This window comes from Mustela nivalis (assembly GCF_964662115.1).
Source record: "Mustela nivalis genome assembly, chromosome: 14".
Taxonomy (NCBI): Eukaryota; Metazoa; Chordata; class Mammalia; order Carnivora; family Mustelidae; genus Mustela; species Mustela nivalis.
Genome location: NC_139033.1, coordinates 88,634,959 through 88,655,704, shown reverse-complemented (window position 1 = coordinate 88,655,704; position 20,746 = coordinate 88,634,959). Strand labels below are relative to the sequence as shown.

The 20,746-nt window shown below is 44.8% G+C and overlaps 1 protein-coding gene across 4 annotated transcripts in view; it reads right to left on the bottom strand.

The window, feature by feature from the left end:
* Positions 1–6,084: 6,084 nt before the first annotated feature.
* THOC5 (THO complex subunit 5) overlaps positions 6,085–20,746 on the bottom strand; it is a 34,618-nt gene continuing 19,956 nt past the window's right edge. For all 4 annotated transcript variants that reach the window (XM_082698050.1, XM_082698049.1, XM_082698051.1 and 1 more), the window contains 8 exons: positions 17,639–17,740; positions 16,858–16,954; positions 16,169–16,283; positions 14,798–14,901; positions 14,584–14,671; positions 10,227–10,342; positions 9,367–9,557; positions 6,085–6,290 (listed from right to left, as the gene is read on the bottom strand). In XM_082698050.1, the coding sequence (XP_082554176.1) occupies positions 6,227–6,290; positions 9,367–9,557; positions 10,227–10,342; positions 14,584–14,671; positions 14,798–14,901; positions 16,169–16,283; positions 16,858–16,954; positions 17,639–17,740 (877 nt within the window). In that variant the 3' untranslated portion in view covers positions 6,085–6,226. The remainder of the gene's footprint in view (positions 6,291–9,366; positions 9,558–10,226; positions 10,343–14,583; positions 14,672–14,797; positions 14,902–16,168; positions 16,284–16,857; positions 16,955–17,638; positions 17,741–20,746) is intronic.

The window sequence follows — 20,746 nt, the reverse complement described above, 5'->3', positions numbered from 1 at the left end:
TGCAGCTTTAAAGAATGAGGAATCTGTATCTGCACTGATACAGAAGAATGTCTAAGATATGAAAAAATTAAGGTGCAGAACAATGTATGTAGTATATTTTGCAAAAAATGGGAAAATAATTTGTGTTTGCTTACAGAACTTGAAAAGACACAAAAGAAAGTAAGCAAGTTGGTTGCTTATAGAGGGAGATAGGAACTAGGCAGGTCGGGGATAAGATTGACAGTAAAACCTTTCACTGTACTTTCACTTTTCATGCTTTCTGGTTTTATGAATCTTGTGAATAAGTTATTATCCTAAAAATCAAATTAAGAATTTTGTACACTATGGTCTAATTTTTGTGAGATAACAAATAAATACTTATGAAATTGGAAAATACAAAACACCCAGCCCAAGAGTGTTTATTCTGTATACAGTAGGAAATAAATACTGCACTGGTCCTGTGATTGGTTTAGGGTCCTTCATGTAGGACTTTATATCTCAACTTGTTAGATTGGGTCTAGCCTTTTTTTTTTTTTTTTTTTAAGATTTTATTTATTTATTTGAGAGAAAGCAGGAGGGGGTAGGGTCAGAGGGAGAACCAGACTCCCTGCTGAGCAGGGAGCAGGATGCAGGACTGGATCCTGGGGCTCCAGGATCATGACCTGAGCCAATGGCAGTCGCTTAACCAGCTGAGCCACCCAGGCACCCTAGATTGGGCCCATCTTTTTTTTTTTTTTTTTTTTTTTAAAGAATTTATTTATTTATTTGACAGAGAGAGATCACAAGTAGGCAGAGAGGCAGGCAGAGAGAGAGAGGAGGAAGCAGGCTCCCCGCTGAGCAGAGAGCCCGATGCGGGACTCGATCCCAGGACCCCGAGATCATGACCTGAGCCGAAGGCAGAGGCTTAACCCACTGAGCCACCCAGGCGCCCCGATTGGGCCCATCTTTAAAATATTTTCATTGCACAAATATAGTCTGTGGGTCTTCCACCAGCCTCCAAGGCAGGTGGAACACTACCACCAGGTAATGTTGCTGTTTCCTTCAGTTTAGGTCATCCATGAAGGTAGTGAGAAAGCCAAGTTAGAAGAGGGTGTGGCAAGAGCCCAGGAAGTTGAGGTGACTGTCTGGTGGGAACCAGGACATAGGCCCATAGACAGCAGGGAACAGATGTCTGGTTAACGGGCTGTGGTTGGCCTATTAACAGGTAATGAGAGCATGGCTCCAGTTGAGGAGCAGGTCTCCATTGGCTTCTACTTCTCTAACCTCCATTCTTAGCCACAACTGATGAAAGTGCTGCCGGCAAGGAGGGACGACCAGAGAGAGTGGGCTTCCACAGTCTGGGAACCCTCTGGCCAGGGAATGGCACACCAGGTAGCAAAGGCCTTCCTCATTTAAGAGGCCTTTTCTCGAGGCTAAACTGGGAGGGCAAGGATAAGAATCCCTCCCCTTGGGGTGCCTGGGTGGCTCAGTGGGTTAAAGCCTCTGCCTTTGGCTCAGGTCATAATCCCAGGGTCCTGGGATCGTGCCCTGCATCGAGCTCTCTGCTCAGCAGGAAGCCTGCATCCCCTTTTCTCTCTGCCTGCCTCTCTGCTGACTTGCGATCCCTGCCAAATAAATAAATAAATAATCTTAAAAAAAAAAAAAATAATAAGACTCCCTCCCCTTTGGTGAGCAATGCTAGGTGCTGGGCATGATGCTAAATTGATTTTTAATCCCTACAATCACTCCCAGCTGCAGGCAGGGACCCCGCAAAGCTTAGAGTCAAGCAACCTGCCCAAGTTGCTCAAGTGTGGAACAAGGACCTGATAGGTTAGCCTGTCACTAAGTTGTACCTTTTTTTTTTTTTTTAAGATTTTATTTATTTATTTGAGAGAGAGCATGAGCAGGGTGAATAGCAGAGGGAGAGCGAGAAGCAGGCTCAATCTCAGGACCCTGAGGTCATAACTTAAGTTCAAGGCAGACACCTACCTGACTGAGCCATCCAAGTGCCCCTAAGCTATAACTCCTGACCACCACAGTGCTCTTGGTGTGCTTGTGTTGCTGAAATGAACAAATGGCCCAGCAAGAGTGCCAGCCTGAAACTATGCTGAGCCCAGAGCTGTTCTTAGAAAAACGAAAGTCTTGGAGGCAGATAGATCTGTTGAGAGCTCATCTTGGATGTGCAGCTCAAGAAAGCTGGTGGGCATGGACATGTCATTTAACCCTCTGAGCCTCAGTTTTCTCATCTGTAAAAACGAAGGGACTGTGGATTCTTGGTAGTCTGTTGTAATTAAATAGGACAGTGAATGGAAAATTGTGACTAGCACAAGGCCTGACCCAAAATAGATGCTTCACACCTGTTCTGAACAGAGTCTGCTGAACACCATGGAAAGGACAGAGGTGGGGCTACAGACAGGGAGAAAGCTCCTTTGGCAGTCTGGCAGCTCTGCTCCTTCCCATGGATAGGACTTTTAGCCATTTTCCCCACACTGATCAGCAGGAACACTCTTAAAATAAAAAGAGGCTTTTATATTTATTTGTAGAGAAAAGAGGAGAGAGCAAGTTGGGAAGAAAATAAAGGAGAGACTAGCATATATTAAGAAACCAAGAACATGAATGGTAGCTTTAAAAAGGCTAAGAGAGGGGCACCTGGGTGGCTCAGTGGGTTAAAGCCTCTGCCTTCGGATCAGGTCATGATCCCGGGGTCCTGGGATTGAGCCCCATATCAGGCTCTCTGTTCAGTGGGGAGCCTGTTTCCCCATCTCTCTCTGCCTACTTATGATCTCTGTCAAAAAATATATATATATATTTAAAAAAAAAAAAGAAGCTAGTAGAAGGACCTGGCTGGTTTAGTCAGTAGAGCATGTGACTCAAACTTGGGGTGGGGAGTTCAAACCTCATGGTTGGGCATAAAAATTACTTTAAAAAATTTCAATTCAATTAAAAAAATAATAAAAAGGTAAGAAAGATATGAAACATAGACTGGGTCCCAGGTGTGGAAGGATGACAGAAAGGGACTGCTCTCTGGGATGTGCCCCAGGGAAGGCCAAGGCCAATTTTGGTTGAGGAAGCTTCAAGGTTTTCCCAAGCCAGACTCTTCTCCCTAATCTGCCTACTGGAAGCACAAGTGCCTTTTAAGTAGCTCAAATGGGCTGGACTGTCCTGGGCTTCTCACTAGTTTGAAAACACTTCTCCTTACAGCCAAAGGATTCCTTTGTTCAGCCAGCTCCTTTAAAGAGGGAAAATTTCTTCTGGAGGGTGACAGACTCTGACATCCCCTGCCCAGAAAGCAGAGCCTTTCCCCACTGCTCACAAGCCATCTTTGCAACCTTGTCCGAGCTGTCGGTTGTGCTGAGTCAGTTTGGCTGTCTTCCAGCCAAGAACAGTGGAGGCTGCAATGCAGGGCCATTAAAGGAACTATTTTTAGACCCGATTTCAATCTTATTCAGCACAGGCAGTGAGACACAGGGCCTGAAGGTGGCCAGACCAAGGAGATGCTAGCAGGGACAGAGTCCAGGCAAGTAGGTCAGTAAAAAGACAAAGAGATCACACTATGTGGAAAGAAAGAAGCACACAGAGGGAGGTTCACACTGCTGCCCAAGGTACCCAAGACAGAAGATGTGGAGCTGCTTGCAAAGAATTGGGCCTTCTGCGTTCTATGAGGAGTCACCAAGAAAAATGAGAGAAGGGAAGAAAGTACAACCACTTCCAAAAAGAGACTAGGGCAACGTGCACCTGGGGAGCTTGTTAAAAATATACTTCACTTCCTGTGCCCATCTTAGTTCAACGGAGACCGAATATTACAGTGAGGCATGGGAATCTATTAATTTCTTCCTGGGATGGGGGATTCACACATATTGAAATTCGAGGATCACTGGGCAGAAAAGTCTCTACCTCTGAATTCAAAAGAATGATGTAGGCTGAGGACAGGCAGAGGTAGTGGCAGTCATTAAAACAGCCAAGAGAGGTCACATTTTCCTTTTTTCAAGGGCTCAGGCTTCCATCTATAAAATGAAGGGCCTGGCAGTGCCAGGAGTCTCCTAGTTCTTTCTCAGGAAATCCTTATCACTGGGATGCTCAGTGATCAGCCAAGAGAACAGGAGGAAACAACTCTTCTACCAGACACCCATATTATCCAAGGAAAATCAGCAGAAGTCCAATAATGGGGAACAAAGTTCAAAGTATACTGTGGGAGAAAAAAGCCACTTGATCAAGACTATCACAAAAATTGGGACGTCTGGGTGGCTCGGTTGGTGAAGCGTCTGCCTTTGGCTCGGGTCATGATAACAGGGTCTCAGGATCGAGTGCCACATTGGGCTCCCTGCTCAGCAGGAAGCCTGCTTCTCCCTCTGTCTGCTGCTCCCCCTGCTTGTGCTCACTGGCTCTTTCTCTTTTTGACAAATAAATAGGTAAAATCTTTAAAAAAAAGAAAGAAGACTCACAAAAAATAAACTTTCTATACATTAAAAATGGCTACAAGAGTAGATTTTGTAGATTTTCATCTGGTAGTTAAAAACTTTATAGATGGGGGTGCCTGGGTGGCTCAGTGGGTTAAGCCTCTGCCTTCAGCTCAGGTCATGATCTCAGGGTCCTGGGATCGAGTCCCGCATCGGGCTCTCTGCTCGGCAGGGAGCCTGCTTCCTCCCCTCTCTCTCTGTCTGCCTCTCTGCCTACTTGTAATCTCTCTTTCTCTGTCAAATAAATAAATAAAATCTTTAAAAAAAAAACTTTATAGATGATTCTTAGAAGTATGTAATAATTCTTTTTTTTTTTTTAAAGATTTTATTTATCTATTTGACAGAGAGATTACAAGTAGGCAGAGAGGCAGGCAGGGGGGAAGAGGAAGCAGGCTCCCCGCTGAGCAGAGCCCGACATGGGACTCAATCCCAGGACCCTGAGATCATGACCTGAACCAAAGGTGGGGGCTTAATCCAATGAACCACCCACATGCCCCTATAGTAATTCTTTTTTTAGGTTTATTATTATTATTATTATTATTATTATTATTTTGGTAATCTCTACACCCAACTTGGGGCTCTAATTCATGACCCTGAGATCAGGAGTTGCTTGCTGTTCTAAGTCAGCCAGGTGCCCCAAGTATATAATAATTCTCTCTCTTTTTTAAATATTTTAATTGAGAGAGAAAGGGAGAGAGAGGGAAAGAGATAGTGAGAGTGGTGGCGGGGGGGTGAGCAAGGAAAGGGAGAAGCAGGCTCCCTGCTGAACAGGAAGCTGGACATTGGGCCCAATCTCAATAACAACCTAAGCTGAAGACAGATGCCTAACTGACTGAGCCACCCAGGTACACCTGTAATAATTCTTAAATATTTTCCAGCTTTATATCTTATTTCTTAAACAAATAATGAACTGAAAACTGACTTTTTTTTTGAGGAGATGGGGAATAAGTTTTTTGACAAAACTGTCCAAGAACACTTTATGCTATCCTTCACTTTGACTTTTGCAGAATTATAAAGGAGGTTATTTTGAAAATATTTTAGAGGGTTTTATCGATTTTCCTAGGACTTCTCCTAATTCCCTGAGAGTCGAACCATTATTTTTGAGGCACTTATCATGTCCTCACCATGAAGATTCTCTTCAAATGGCTCCTGGTCTCACTCTGCCAGAGCCTCATTAGATGATGGCTCTACATGTGATTCTCCAACACCATTCTCACTGACTTCACACAATGCTGCAATATTTACAATTACTCCTTGTACCTGTCTTCTCTTTGTGCTGTACAGTCAGATGTTTATAAAATCCAACAATCAGAGAGAATCTGCCCAATGAAGGTACTGAAGTTAGTGGAGGGAGAGAGGGGAAGGGAAAGAACTTTTGTTTTTTTTGGGCTGTGCTCACTTGGGCTTTCCCTGCCACCTCCTAATGGCAGAGACTTAGGGTAATAAACACCAAAATAATGAGGCCTTCCCAAAGCAAGAACAAGAAAGATGAGTGGGGATAAGAGGGCAGCATCTTTCTACAGACTCAGAATATTCTGCACTCTGCTTTTCTTGGCCACCTAGAGAAAGCCAGTCCACAAAAACTCTTTCACAATATGCTGTGGTCCCCAGCTGCCCTTCCAGACTGCAAATCCACCCCCGTCGTCTCCAGGAAGCCACAAGACAAAGGTCACTTGGTCAAGTGACACTTTAATAAGCTAGAAATAAAAAAACCTGTCTTTGGAGACTATCAAGAGCCACATGTGGGCCAAAGCAGAAGGTAGAGGCATAGCACTTTGGTCATGGGGGAGAACAACAGGCTGAGTGGAAGGTCAGCGATGGCTGAAGAATCCTTGAGGATGGTTATATTTAAACGGCTTCATCCTGCTGGGGCCCCTAAAGAAAGAGGAGAAGGGAAATCAGTTAATACCGTGCCCTTTGGGCTGACAAAAGAAATTACAATTCATCTGCACAAGGGAAAACTATGCAGCTGTTGGGAGGTGAAAAACGAACGAAAAGCAGACTATAAAACAATATGTAAGGTGTCATACTGTTTTGGCGAAAATGTATGCTCGCAAAGGCATGAGCATAAACCTGGAAAGGCCCTCACCAACAACAGGCACTTCGGAGACCCTCACTTTTTAGTGTTTTTACAAAACTGCTCATTGACGTTTTTATGTTTAACAACAAACATATTTCTTTCTCTCTCTCTCTTTTTTAAAAGATTTTGTTTATTTGAGAAAGAAAGTGAGGAGAAAGAGAGTGAGTGAGTGCACAGGAGCAGGGGGTGAAGCAGAGGGAGTAGCAGGCTCCCTGCTGAGCAAGGAGCCCGATGCGGGGCTCAATCCTAGGAGCCCAGAATCATGACCTGAGCAAAAGACAGATGCTTAACCAACTGAGCCACCCAGGTGCCCCTATTTAATTTTTATAATAAGAAAAATTAAGAAAAAACCTTAAAATCCTCCTTTTGCAGGGAGATTCCCGTGTAAACAAGAACGAAAAGAATCAGCACTAAGTGTCTGCCAAGAGCCACGTGCTTTATACTACTACCTCTGAGATACTATTTCTACCATTTTATAGATTTTACAGATGAAGAAACAGTCTCGGGGAGGTAAACTGTCTGCCCGAAGGTAATTGTCAGAAAGCAACGGGCTCAACTTCAAAACCAGGACTAACACTAAATCCTACTGGCCACAGGCAGGCTGACAATCATGGCCAAAACCTCAACGCTCTAAAGCTAAGGTGCTTCAGCTATAATGGTAGGGATTTGGGGATCCCAGGCAAAACTTCACAAACGGGCCTCTTCTACCCAACTCCACAGTGAACAATGACCATCTAAAGGGCTACTTTTGTCTGCTATGGTTGACATTCAGTGGTAACTTGAAAGGTGACACCCTGGATATCAGTCTGAAGAGTGTGTGTGTGTGTGTGTGTGTACACAGAGACAAGAGAAAGAAGGTTTTTATTCCAATACCAATGCAACTACTTACTTAAGTGAGGGCTTACTCTGCGTGCCATCGTATTTGGCACTTTACACACTATATCTCGTTTAATTTCATCTTCCCTATAATACCTGAAGTGGATGCTGTTTTGTTTTGTTTTTAACCAATGAGGAATCTGAAGCTCAGGCGGCTAAGTGTAGACCCTCATCACATAGGCTGGAACTGCAATGTGAACCCACATCTTTTTGGGCCCAAAGTCCTTGCTCATAAACATAATGACAGATACTCCCAACATCACAAGGGCACAGAATCACCTGGGCAAGTCTAGGCATATGGCTAATGGAGAACCCACAGTCTGAAGGTAGCCAGCCGGAGGCAGAACTAGACCTCCTGCCTCCTGCTGCCGGGCCAGCACTTTGCAGCCCAGCTTCTTGGCCTGATACCAGTGGTTAGCTGGACTCTAGGCTGAGAAACTTGCATCTCTCCAGTCATGGGGTTAACTGGATCTGAGAAGCCAAAGGAGCGCAAACCCAGAATGCCCTGATGGAGGACCTCTGCCTGGGTGACAAAAAGCACTACAGGAAATGGATCCTTCGGGAACCATTAGGTAACAGAAAATAAACACTGACTGTGTGAGAGCTCCCACCCTCGAAATGTGTTATAGCAGATAGGGAGGGTGGGAAGAACAGAGTTCTCACACAGACTCACTAGGGAGAGCAAGTCCTAGAAGCTACCAACATCTAGCCGCCAGCTCCACCTGCCAGCAGCCACCTGGGGGCTGGAACTGGTTATTATCAGATAACATGAAGAACCAGGCCAGGTGGAGGTGCCAGATGGAGGCGGAAGGATGCTGGCACAGCTTCCAGGTGCTGGGACTGGCTATCTGAGGTAAGGGGCAGGTAAGGGACATTTAGACTGACAGGGAATACAGGGATGCCCCAATTAGAAACAGATTATAGCCCTTCCTCTCTCCCAGACACCATTCCTCCCTAGCTGCTTGCTCAAAAGGGAAGGAAAGCCTAACAGCATGGACTCTGGAATTTTGAAACTGATCTTTAAGAACAAGAACATGTGGGGTGCCTGGGTGGCTCAGTCTATTAAGCATCTGCCGTTGGATCTGGTTGTAATCCCAGGGTCCTGAGATAAAGCCCCATACTGGGCTCCCTGCTCAGTGGGGAGCCTGTTTCTCCCTCTCCTTCTGCTTGTGCTGTCAAATAAATAAATAAACAAAAGAAATAACAAAACAAAAGAACAAGAATATGTGTTAAGGGCTAAAAGGGAGAGAAAGGACCTCACCAAAGTGAAAAGAAAAGTAGCTAAAAGTGCCATGAGCACAGACACACTGAACACCAAGTCATCAGGACCTAATGGCATTTTGTGAGCCCTGTCTGTGCCAGGAACCGTTCTCATAGCTTATATGAATTATCTCTAATTCACCACGAGCCAGACAATATACTTCCATGTCAGCCTTTAGGAAATAGGTCCAGAGCTAAAGTGATTCTAACAAGATCACACAGCTGGTGAGCAGCAAAGCAATGATCTGTACTTATTATTTGTCTTACTTCAGAACTGGTTCCTTCCATGATGCCCAACTGCCTAGAACTGCCATTCTCATAGACTCGGGAACATCCCAGGAAGAATATGGCAGACTCTGGGACTGGTGGGGCTTTATGTAGTTTTAAAAGCTTACTTGGACAATAAAAAGCAAACCATGTTGTTTTCCAAAAGAAGCACAGGAAGTTTAGCTTAATCCTTTTGGTTCTGGTGGGGCTCACTCAGTGGGTGGCCCACCTTCAGGGGTGCTCGAGAAGAACAGCTGGACCAGCTGTAGGAAGTGGGTTTCAGGAAAGAGGGAGCAAGCCCTGCTCAGAAAATCTGGCTACAGAATTTTTATTTCCACTGTGAAGAGAGACAAGCACACGTGAGTACGAGCACGCCCTCCATACCAGGTTCTGATCTCTGCCCTGAGTCCCTGAGAGAGGCAAGGCTGGACACCTCCAGAGCTCCAATGTTCCCACCCGTCCCCTCACCTGAAAAGCCGCAGACACATCTTCTCCTGGGGAAACTCCTTGGGCCCCTCCACACTGTCATCGTGGCTGTCAGTCTCCAGGTAGACATCCAGCAGCACACACAGGCGCTGCAGCTGGTTGGTCAGGAGCTGATGGCTGGGTCGGGGGCCGCACAGCTCCTTGTAGCAAACGTTGACCTCACTCTCCATAGCCTAAGGAGTGGGAAAGCCAGAAACTCAGCACTACCTTCAGACTAACTGGGTCTGACAGCTCCACAGGAACAGTAGCCAGGCCTCTATAGGACCTCGGTCACACCAGATCAAACCCGATGGGTTTATCCTCAGGCTCAGGACACCAGCGTCTTCCTGATTCTGACCTGTAACTTTCCCTAGCCAACATTCCCACAGCCAAGAAGATGGAGGTGTGTGGAGAAGAAATCTCAAGACCTAAGTCAGAAGGTATTAGCATTAAAAACATGGTCCACAGCCAGCAGGACACTACAGAATCAAATCAACAGGTACAATGATTATTTACTAGCTACAATAATCTCACACACCACCTCATGCCAACACTTCCATGCTTCCCAGTTTATTCACATTTCCACCGAAGCCCAAGACAGCAACCTTTCAAGGCAAGGATTTATAGTATCCCCATTTTAAAATGGGGTGACCCCAAGCTAGGCAACTGGTTAATATGGCGCTAAGCTTTTTCTTCTACTATACCAAAAAGCCTCCCGCAAATTCTACAAATCCTGGCAGGCCTCACGGTTCACTGGAATTAGACCAGTGGCTAAGCTCTCAGTTGCAGCACGTCTTGCCACTGCCCTCCCTCCCCCAAAGAGGCTCTCCGTGCTCTTTCCATCACCTCCAGCAGGGTCTTACCCGAATGTTGTCATCGTTGCTATTGGTTTTCTCCCCTTTCCAGTTCAGACAGAGCTGGAAAACAGGTGGGATGGAGGAGTAGCCAGGGTTTAGCACCACAGCAGCCTGGAGTTTGGCTGGGAAGGGAGTAAGGAGGAAAAACCAGTTCTGAGACCAGGTATACCAGTCATGGACCCTCCCCACTGGGCCCCTGAGGCTAGCTCTGCCTTGTATTAATCCGAGTGTTGCACAGCACATTCTGTACCTTTATTTTTGTTTTAGAATCTCCTAAGTAGAACTGTCAGGTTGCAGAATGTGAGGTCCCGTGACTCTGGTCCCTCCAAGAATGCAGAGGTGTGTGGACTCCCCAGAATCTGGTCCACACTGGGTCTGCCCAAGAGTTTTATTTGCTCCTTTGACAGAAGTTTATTTTAACTGGCATTTCTTTCTTTGCCAGCAAGTTAAGGATTTTCCCATGTGAAGGCTATCTGTTTTTTCTTTCCAGCAATATTGTGTACTGTACTAGCTATTATATCAAATATATTTTCTCTACTCTATTCCTTTTCTTTTTAGGTATTTTGTTATGTGAAACTTAATAGCCAACTTACTGTATTCCAAGCACTGTGTTGTACTCTTTACACACATTTTATTTCATCCTACCAATGATTCTGAGATGGGTACCATTATTACATGCCCGTTTTATATACAAAGAAAACGAAGCTCTGACAGAATCTTCCTTAGGATCAAACTGTTGCAAAGCAGCAGTGCTGAGCTTAACTAGGACTGTCGGATATCAAAGCTTATGTTCATACTCCTTATAGGAAATAGTTGTATTTCTTTTTTATAGACTTTGAGAGAAAGAAGGAAGGCAAGCATGAGCAGTGAGGAGGGGTAGAGGGAGAGGGAGAAGCAGACTTCTTGCTGAGCAGGGAGCTCGACACGGGGCTTGATCCTAGGACCCTGACATCATGACTTGAAGTGAACGCAGACGCTTAACTGACTGGGCCACCAGGTGCCCCTGAAAAGTTATATTTTTTAATGTATTCATTTTCTTCTCTGGTGACAGCCTTTGCATTTCTCCACAGGACATTTACCCTTTCTACCAATGGGTGAAGTATGCCATTCTTTTTTCATTATTTATGGGGGAAAGAAAAAGAACTGTGACACACCAGTAATTCAAACAACAGAGAACAAGAGTATATAAATTAAGACAATTCTTCCCTGACAGTTGCAACCACATTTATTAGTACACACATTTTATCCTACCCAAAGGATAAAAACACAGTGATCCAAAGAGGCACCTGCACCCCAGTGTTTAGCAGCAATGTCTGCAATAGCCAAACTATGAAAAGAGCCCAGATGTCAAATGACAGATGAATGGAAAAAGAAGACATGGTATATATATATACAATGGAATATTACTCATCAGAAAGATGAAATCTTACCATTTGCAATGATGTGAATGGAACTAGAGGGTACTAGGCTAAGTGAAATAAGACAATCAGATAAAGAAAATTGTGATTTCACATATATTTGGAATTTAAGAAACAAAACAGGATCATGGGGAATGGGGAAAAATAAAAGGAAATCAGAGAGGGAGACAAAGAGTAAGAGACTCAAGTATAGGAAATAAACTGATGGTTGCTGGAGGGAAGGTGGGTGGGGGGATAGGGTAACTGGGTGATGGACATTAAGGATGGCACATGATATAATAAGCACTGAGTAGTATATGTAAGACTGATGAATCACTGAACTCTACCTCTGAGACTAATAATACACTATAATTAATAGAATTTAAATAAAATAAATGAAAAAATTAAAAATAAAAAGTAAGTCCTTTCTCTCCTGCCATATTGTTGGTGTCCTAACAGCATATATTCCTAGATTTATCTCTATTCAATTTTTTTGTTTTTAATTCATCAGTTTTCAAACTGATCTGTTGTAAAGTGATTTAAATTTTTTGGAATTGACTGCCCACTTATTCATTTAAATTTCACTCTTAAATTTTCAAATTCTTCAATGCATCTTAGGAAAATTTTATTTATCATATTCACTCTGATGGATCTAGAACACTTACTATCTTTCAAGCTTTCATTTGCCCAACCAACAAAGTGATGTCTGTGACTTTTCCCACTTGGGCTTTATAAATTTCTTGGACACGGGGCACCTCAGTGGGTTAAGCCTCTGCCTTTGGCTCAGGTCATTATCTCAGGGTTTATCTCAGGGTTTTGGGATTGAGCCCCACATTGGGCTCTTTGCTCAGAGGGGAGCCCGCTTCCCCCCACCCTTTGCCTGCCTCTCTGCCTACTTGTGATCTCTGTCAAATAAATAAATAAAATCTTTAAAAAAAATTAAACACCTTGGACTACATATTTTGTGTCCTTTTATTTAAAAAAAATTTTTTTTAAAGATTTTATTTATTTGATAGAGAGATCACAAGTAGACAGAGAGGCAGGCAGAGACAAAGAGGGAGAAGCAGGCTCCCTGCTGAGCAGAGAACCCATCCCAGGACCCTGAGGTCATGACCTGAGCTGAAGGCAGAGGCTTAACCCACTTAGCCACACAGGTGCCTTTTTGTACCCTTTTAAAACAGTATTCTATGTTATTTAGGAACAAGGTAAAAGTATTTTCTTTCTTTTTTTTTTTTTTTAAGATTTTATTTATTTATTTGACAGAGATCACAAGTAGGCAGAGAGGCAGGCAGAGAGAGAGGAGGAAGCAGGCTCCCTGCCGAGCAGAGAGCCCGATGCAGGGCTCGATCCCAGGACCCTGGGATTATGACCCGAGCCGAAGGCAGCGGCCCAACCCACTGAGCCACCCAGGCACCCGGTAAAAGTATTTTCTTAAAGGGAGAAGAATGAGAAGCAAATGTACAAATTCCAAATGTACAAAAAAATAGTCAAATTCCAAATTCCAAATTCCAAATAGTCACCTATCCTGAGGGAGAGAAAGAAGTATAAAGTAAGGGGACATCAACTATATCTAAAATATTTAATTTCCTCAGAATTTTTTTTTTTAAAGATTTCATTTATTTATTTGACAGACGGAGATCACAAGTAGGCAGAGAGGCAGGCAGAGAGAGACGGAGAAGCAGGCTCCCTGCTGAGCAGAGAGCCCGATGTAGGACTCAATCCCAGGACCCTGGGATCATAACCTGAGCCGAAAGCAGAGGCTCTAACCCACTGAGCCACCCAGGCGCCCCTCCTCAGAATATTTTAAAACCATACAAAGGAAAAAAGAAGATAAGAAACCACAGGGTAGAGAAACTCTATCATCAGAGAGTGCAACCTTTCCTTATGTTTCTTCCACTAGCTTAGAATCACAGAAAATCCCCCAGCTCTGCAGCCACAGAAACACGGGGGTCAGATCCTATGGGCAGTGCCAGGCTCGCCAGGGCAGGAGCCAGAAAACAGCTCCAGAGGCAGCACCTGGTTGGCTCCACGGCAAGCCTTGGCAAATTAGATGCCAGGACAGCTGTGAGAAATAATAGCTTGTGATGCCTCCAAAGTGAGTGTAGGAACCGCCGACAGGGAGGAAGGTCCTGCCACCCTGCACTTCACAACCTGAGAATAACATGTCAGCCCTTCTGTGAAGAGGAGGAAGAACAGGTACCTGCTTTTAGAGAATGGTAAAGAAAAGGGCCAAGAGCTCAGGCTCAGAAGTCAGACTGCACTTGGGACTGAGCCTCAGTGTGCCTGCCTATAAAATGGGAATACAGGTTTCTCCTATTATCCAAAAGCAAAACGTTCCTATGAACCCTTTCCTTAGCCCAAAGGGCATAAATAAAGGGGCATCCTCCACATCCTGAGCATTAATGCCACTTTACTTTTACAAAAGACCTACATCAGCACAGTAATGACTTTTTTGGTAAAAGTGAAAATCCTCCTTTCTTTCAGTTAATGGAAACAGGTATTCATGTAGGTTTTTTGTAAAAGCAAAGTGGTGGCATGCAAACTTAAGGAAAACGGGGGCTACCTTTATTACTACTCTCAGTACTGTCATGAGGATTAAATGAGATAAGATGTGGCTGTGTTACAGAGCAAGTCTTCACTGAACGGTGGATCTTCCAATCATTACTATTTGCTAAGTCACCCTGGCAGGATTCTAGGATCTTTTGCTTTCTTTGGGCAGCCCTCAGGAATGCCTTATTCCTTTTTTTTTTTTTTAAGATTTTGTCAGAGGGACAGAGACAGGCAGAGGGAGAGAAGCAGGCTTCACACTAAACAAGAAGCCTGATGTAAGACTTGATTCCAGGGCTCTGAGATCATGACCTGAGCCAAAGGCAGACAGTTAATTGACTGAGCCACACAGGTGTCCCAGGAATGTTTTATTCTTACTAGCTCCCCTTGTCTAGTACCATGATCAGAAAAGAAATTACCTGTGCCCCTTTCCACGAGTGCCATGTAGTAGAGATTCGTGTCCTCAGCCAGTCCTGCCTCTACAATGTCCTTGGTGAAATGCAGCTCCTAGAAGTCACCACAGCGGAGTGAACTCCTAGATACTCCAGTCAAGTCCCCCGCTGAAAAGGCAGGAGCTGAAAAGTGACAGGAGTCTTTGGGATGGCAAGGGTGATCTGGCCCTCCTCCACTTACCATGTAATCCTCATGGGCAATCATCACCCACTTCACCAGGCGGGAGACAACCTTTGCAGGGAAGAGGTACTGGCAATCACTAGTAACTGGTACGATGCCATGTTCTAAAAGAGAGCAAGATATGTGGTATCACAGGTAGCAATCAGGTGCCACACAGGGTAACTAGTATCTGGAGGGCTCAGATTGCCCTGCCAGCTGTGCAGGTACAGGAGGAATTCCACAGATACCCTGGTCAACAGGTGCTAGGATTGCAGGTGCACCACTTGACCTTACCCGGGTGCTAAGTGCTTGTGGCCAGACCTAGCACTAGCTTTCACGGTGCTTTATCTTTAATGCAAATGATTGTCAGCAAAACAAAACCCCCGCTGGCAGCCAGAACCAGTGACAGTGTCTATGCAGCAGGGACTGTTAATTAGATCAAATAGCTAAGAGGGCTGTTTTCATAGCTGACCTTGATGGAGGAAACGACTGAAGTGTTCTGTGTCAGTTCCTCTAAGGGAGGAGAGCTAGAGAACTGCTCCAGGGCAAATTCCTGCTGGCACTTCAATCTGCAAATATGCCAACACAGTAAATGCTGTCCAGGATGAAAATCATCCAACCTCAGGACAAAACAAGTGGAGCAATGCTGATGGGGAGCAAGCCTGCCACAAGCAATGCTGCCCTGGGGACACCTGGGTCCACGTAGATTGCAAGAGCTCCCTGACAGGGTAATGATCTCTAGATGGGTCCCAGAAACCCAATGACTTTCCCGAGAGTTACTATTTCAGTTCAGAAAGACCTTAACTCTCACTATCCCACAATTGCCTTATGCATGGTAAGCCCTTGACAAGTATTTTGTGAATGAGGAGAAACATCCAACAGGGCACCACTGTGGTCAATGACTCATCAGAATCACCTGAGAGCTTATGAAAAACACTGGGGTTCAGCCTCACCATGGAAGACTAAGTTAGCTCAGTAGGTCTCAGGGGAAGGGGGAGGGGGAGGGCGTGGATTCCTGAACAGCTGTACTCAAATAAGCTAAATGTAAAGTCTACAAAGCATGAATTGGGCTTCTACTAAGTATCAGTAGAATGGACACCAAAGGCTGACATATGCTAACCTAAAGTAAGTTGTTCCTGACCAGTCCACTATCCTGGACCACCCAGACGGCTCTGGGCCTCTTTTGTGAGCTAGGACAATCATGATGGCCCTGAGGGGAGCTCAGAACTCTGCATGGATGGGCCTGTAGCTCTCTCTAGTGGCCCTGCCACCAGCTCTGCTCAGCAAGAGCCAGGAACCAAGCCCTCTCTGATGTGTCATCAGAACTGGAGAAATCTAAATGAAGGATAAGTCATCTTTGTCTCTGTGTTGTCCAAGTGGCTCTTAACTTACCCAGGGATGCAAACTGTTTGTGAAGGGCCAGACGGGACTGCACCCTGGTCTTCAGCAGTTTCATGGTGGTCTCCATGTGGCTGGCGCTCAGCGAGTGGTCAGCAATCACCGTGTGCTGTGAACAACAGAGAGCAGCACACCTGGGTGCTCTGTCCCTTCCTCCAGGCACTGCCTCTCTCCTAGGCCCCGCATGCCTATGGCAGCCGGGACCACCCACACTGAGATAGATTATCTTACAGAAATTGCAGGAATTGCCTGCTGTGACAGGCCTGATGCTGAGTTCCAGTAGGAACAATATAAACTACTAGGTTCTCGAGAGGCTTGGTCACCTCTTGAGAAAGACTTCTAATATGCCACATCCCCTGGGGTTTTGTTGACACCTAATTTTTGGCATCTCTGTACATAAAACTGAGGGGTGGCAGAGCATGGAGCCCTGCTGTACCCAAGGCAAGGACCAAAGTTATAATTAAGAGAGCTGCTATGCTCAGGGAGAAGGCAAAAGGTACAAAAACACTTGTAGGCCTCAGACATTTTAGTATCCTGAGTGGAGGGAGGACAGATCATAGCCTGGAGGGATAGCATTCTGATCATTCAAAACCCCCAGAGGACATCAGAAGCCTTTCTGGAGTCTGCACAGGATATGAGGAAGTAGAGATCTTCAGCCAAGGAGAAAGAATCAGTGAACACACCTGGGGCTGCTCTTTGGGGAAGTGGAGGCCACCCAGCTTCTGTACCCACAAATAGGGGTGACCTAGGTCAAGTACGTAGTCTCTCAAAGTCAGGATGCTGCAGAAAAGAACACAGCATAAAAAGATGTTATAGGGGCACCTGGGTGGCTCAGTTGGATTAAAGCCTCTGCTTTCAGCTCAGGTCATGATCTCAGGGTCCTGGCTCAGCTAGGAGCCTGCTTCCCTCTCTCTCTGCCTACTTGTGATCTGTCAAATAAATAAATAAATACATAAATAAAAGTTATAAAAGTCCTTTCTGCAGTGGTCCCAGGACACAGCCTTTCCTATCCCCTCACCCCCTCAAAATGGACTAGTCCTGCAGGCTCAGCCACTCACAGCCAGGATCTAAACTACATCACCTCCCTACTGTGAATTTCACTTCTCCCATGTTTGCTTTTCTCTTCCTACCCTTACTCATAGGCAAATCTCAATAAGGCAGTGCCACTGAGCTTTTCTCCAGCCTACCAATTTTTAAAATGTTTTTAAAGTTTTTAATCCTCAGAGAATTAAAATGATAAACCATGTTATATCATATGTTATGTCTTCCAAGTTTGACGCTTCCACCCCTCCTCACCCTTCCATGACCTTCATTTGCCCCTGCATTCCCTTCTCTTAAAACCACACTACCACCCCACCCCAGAGTCTCCCCTCCCCACTGAGAGGCCTCTGGCCCTAAATGGTGAGCTGCCAGAGGCACTCCAAAGCAGAGAGGCTGGGAGAGGAGGAGACACTGCTGACTCACCCGACTTTATCAAACTGATACTGATTGGCTGGATTTGGAGTTTTCTTTCCGTGATCTCCTGGATACAAACAGCTCAAGACTGAGTCAGGAGACAGCAAGTCACTGGCAAAGGGAAAAGACCGCAGTGAGAACGCTGGCCAATGCCTTCCTCAAGGCAGACTTGGTGATCTGGGGATGGTAATGCCACCTATCACTGAGGGTCATGCTACCATTTCCAAAATGCTTCCTATGGACCTTTATACTTGAGGTCACCAGACCCCTACAACCTTATGAGGGAGGGAGTATAACCATTTTCATTTTACAGAGGAGAAACTCAAAGCTTTGAACAATATGGCTCATCTAAGATCATACTACTCGTAAGTACTGGAGCCGGGATTTGCACTATCTGATCAAAGACAGTAGTTGTTCTAAGCACCGAGTTTTTTTGAAAACCCTATCCCTTCGAGGTAATATGATGACCAGGGCCTTACCTCAAAGGCAGCAAAGCCCTGTGACACTGGAGATAAATTAATCACAATTTTCTTAAGAGCAGAAGAGAATCCTTTCTACCCCAAAAGAACAAGTGTGCAGTTTTGATGGTGTGTCTATCTTACTTTGGCCAAATTTTATACTATTTACAGAAAAAGGTCCCCTTTTATGTCGCCAGAGAAAGACATTATCACATGTGCTGGAGACAAGGTGACCCAGGGCTATAAGCGCCATTGCCACCCACCTGGAATGGTTAGGGCACAGCCTGTAATTAAACATGACAAGTGGAGAAGGAATGGGAGGGGAGAAGAGGAGGATAATGGAGTAATCTAATCGCAAAGGACAAGGTTCATTCTTTCCCTCAGCCAGTGTGGGGGGCGGGGGAGATCCTCCTTCTTCTTTACCTTTCCAGGTATCGTAATAGGAGCAACTCAGGAGCAACTCAATTAGCAGAATGGGCTAATTCTGCTGCTCAGAGCCCTGGCACACCTTCAAGAACTTAGCAATGGGACAGTGGCAGCTTCTGACTCTTCCCAGTTCCCTGTCTCTCCTACGGACTCTCTGCCCTCCTCTAGATCTCTGCCCCTTCACTGCCTTTCGTGTAGAACTGACTAGAAAATAAATAAGAATTGTCAGTCTTTTGGGGCAACTTGGTGGCTCAGTTGGTTAAGTGTCTGACTTTGGCTCAGGTCATGATCTTGGGGTTCTGGGATTGAGCCCTGCATCAGGCTTCCTGCTCAGTGGGGAGTCTGCTTCTCCCCCTCCTTTGTCCCTCCCCCTACTTATGCTCTCTCTCAAATAAATAAAATCTTAAAAAGAAATTTGTTGGGGTACCTGGGTGGCTCAGTCGGGTTAAGCGCCTGCCTTTGGCTCAGGTCATTACTTCAGGGTCTTGGGATCAAGTCCCATCCTTTTCTCTCTCACTCTCCCTCTATGATCTCCCCTCTCAAAAAAATAAGTATCTTAAAAAAATTTTTTTTGTTGGGGCACCTGGGCTCAGTTGGTTGAGCCTCTGACTCTTGGCTTCAGCTCAGGTTGTGGTCTCAGGTCATGAGACTGAGCCCTGCACTGGGCTCCATACTCAGCGGGGCGTCTGCTTGACATTCTCCCTCTCAGTCTCCCTATGTCCCCTCCCCACCTCCAATAAATAAATACATCTTTAAAAAAAAATTGTCAGTCTTTTGGCCTATATTTAACAACTACTACTAATAGAATGAAACAGCTAAAGCTGCATGAAAAGATTTCTAATTAACAAAACCTGATGGAAGAATCAAATCTTCTTGACAAAATTACTTCTGTAATATGTGGTTCAGGACAACAAAATAATGGACATAAAAGGGGAGGTTATATATAGTCATAAAACTACAACACCAAGGGGCTCCTGGGTGGCTCATTCAGTTGGGATCTGACTCTTGATCTCAACCAGGTCTTGATCTCTGGGTAGCGACTTCAAGCCCTGCAATGGGCTCCATGCGGGGCATGGGGTCTACTAAAAAAAAAAAAAGCAAAACCAAAACCACCGGGATGCCTGGGTGGCTCAGTTGGTTAACCATCTGCTCTCAGGTCAAGAACACAGGGCCCCGGGTTCTAGTCCCCCATCAGGCTCCTTGCTCAGCAGGGAGCTTGTTTCTTCCTCTGCCTGCTGCTCCCCCTGCTTTTGGGCTCTCTGACCAAAAACCAAAACCAAAACCAAAACAAAACATAAAACAAAAAACAAAATAACCCCCCACAACACTGAAACAAAAAATACTCAATTACTCAAATCTTTGTTATAAAATAATAATAAAGGGTTAAAAATTTGGTAAAATTGCAAAATAATTAAGAATGGTTTAATGGCTTAATGAAAAACTGATTAGTCAAATGCCCTAAAGGAAATCATTCTGGAAAATAATTTCTTTTTTTTTTTTTTAATTTATTTATTTGACAGACAGAGATCACAAGTAGGCAGAGAGGCAAGCAGAGAGAGGGGGAGGAAGCAGGCTCCCTGCTGAGCAGAGAGCCTGATGTGGGGCTCGATCCCAAGGCCTTGAGATCATGACCTGAGCCGAAGGCAGAGGTTTAACCCACTGAGCCACCCAGGCACCCCCTGGAAAATAATTTCTTAAAGAATATTCATCAAGGTTGGTTAAATGTTAAATTGTTTGTATTAAGAACATCAATTCCCTAATGAAATAGATTCTGGCAATGGTTGTCAATGATGCTAATGCCACAAAAACAAAGAACCACCTATGCCTCCTGATGGAAATACTCGACATCTATGATATCTTCTGGCTTCCCTGTTTCCCCAGCCAAAACAATCAAAATAAAATCTGATCAAGCCTCTAAATCTAATTTACATGAAATACACAGGGAGGAAGTAACTCATTAAACTGTGCTGCAGGGATGCAAGCATAAAAATCCAGACCAGGGAAACCTATAAACAACCCATTCCGTTCAACAAATGAACAGATGGCAGGGACATTCAGTTGAAAAGAAGCTTGAGAGAAGCCTCACCCAACTGCAACACTTGGACTTTATAGAGATTCGGATTCAAAACTCAATATAAAAACAAAACAGAAAACAAAAAACAAAAAAAAAACACAAAAACCCAACAACAACAACAAAAAACAACAAAAACATGTACAAGACAATCAAGGTAAT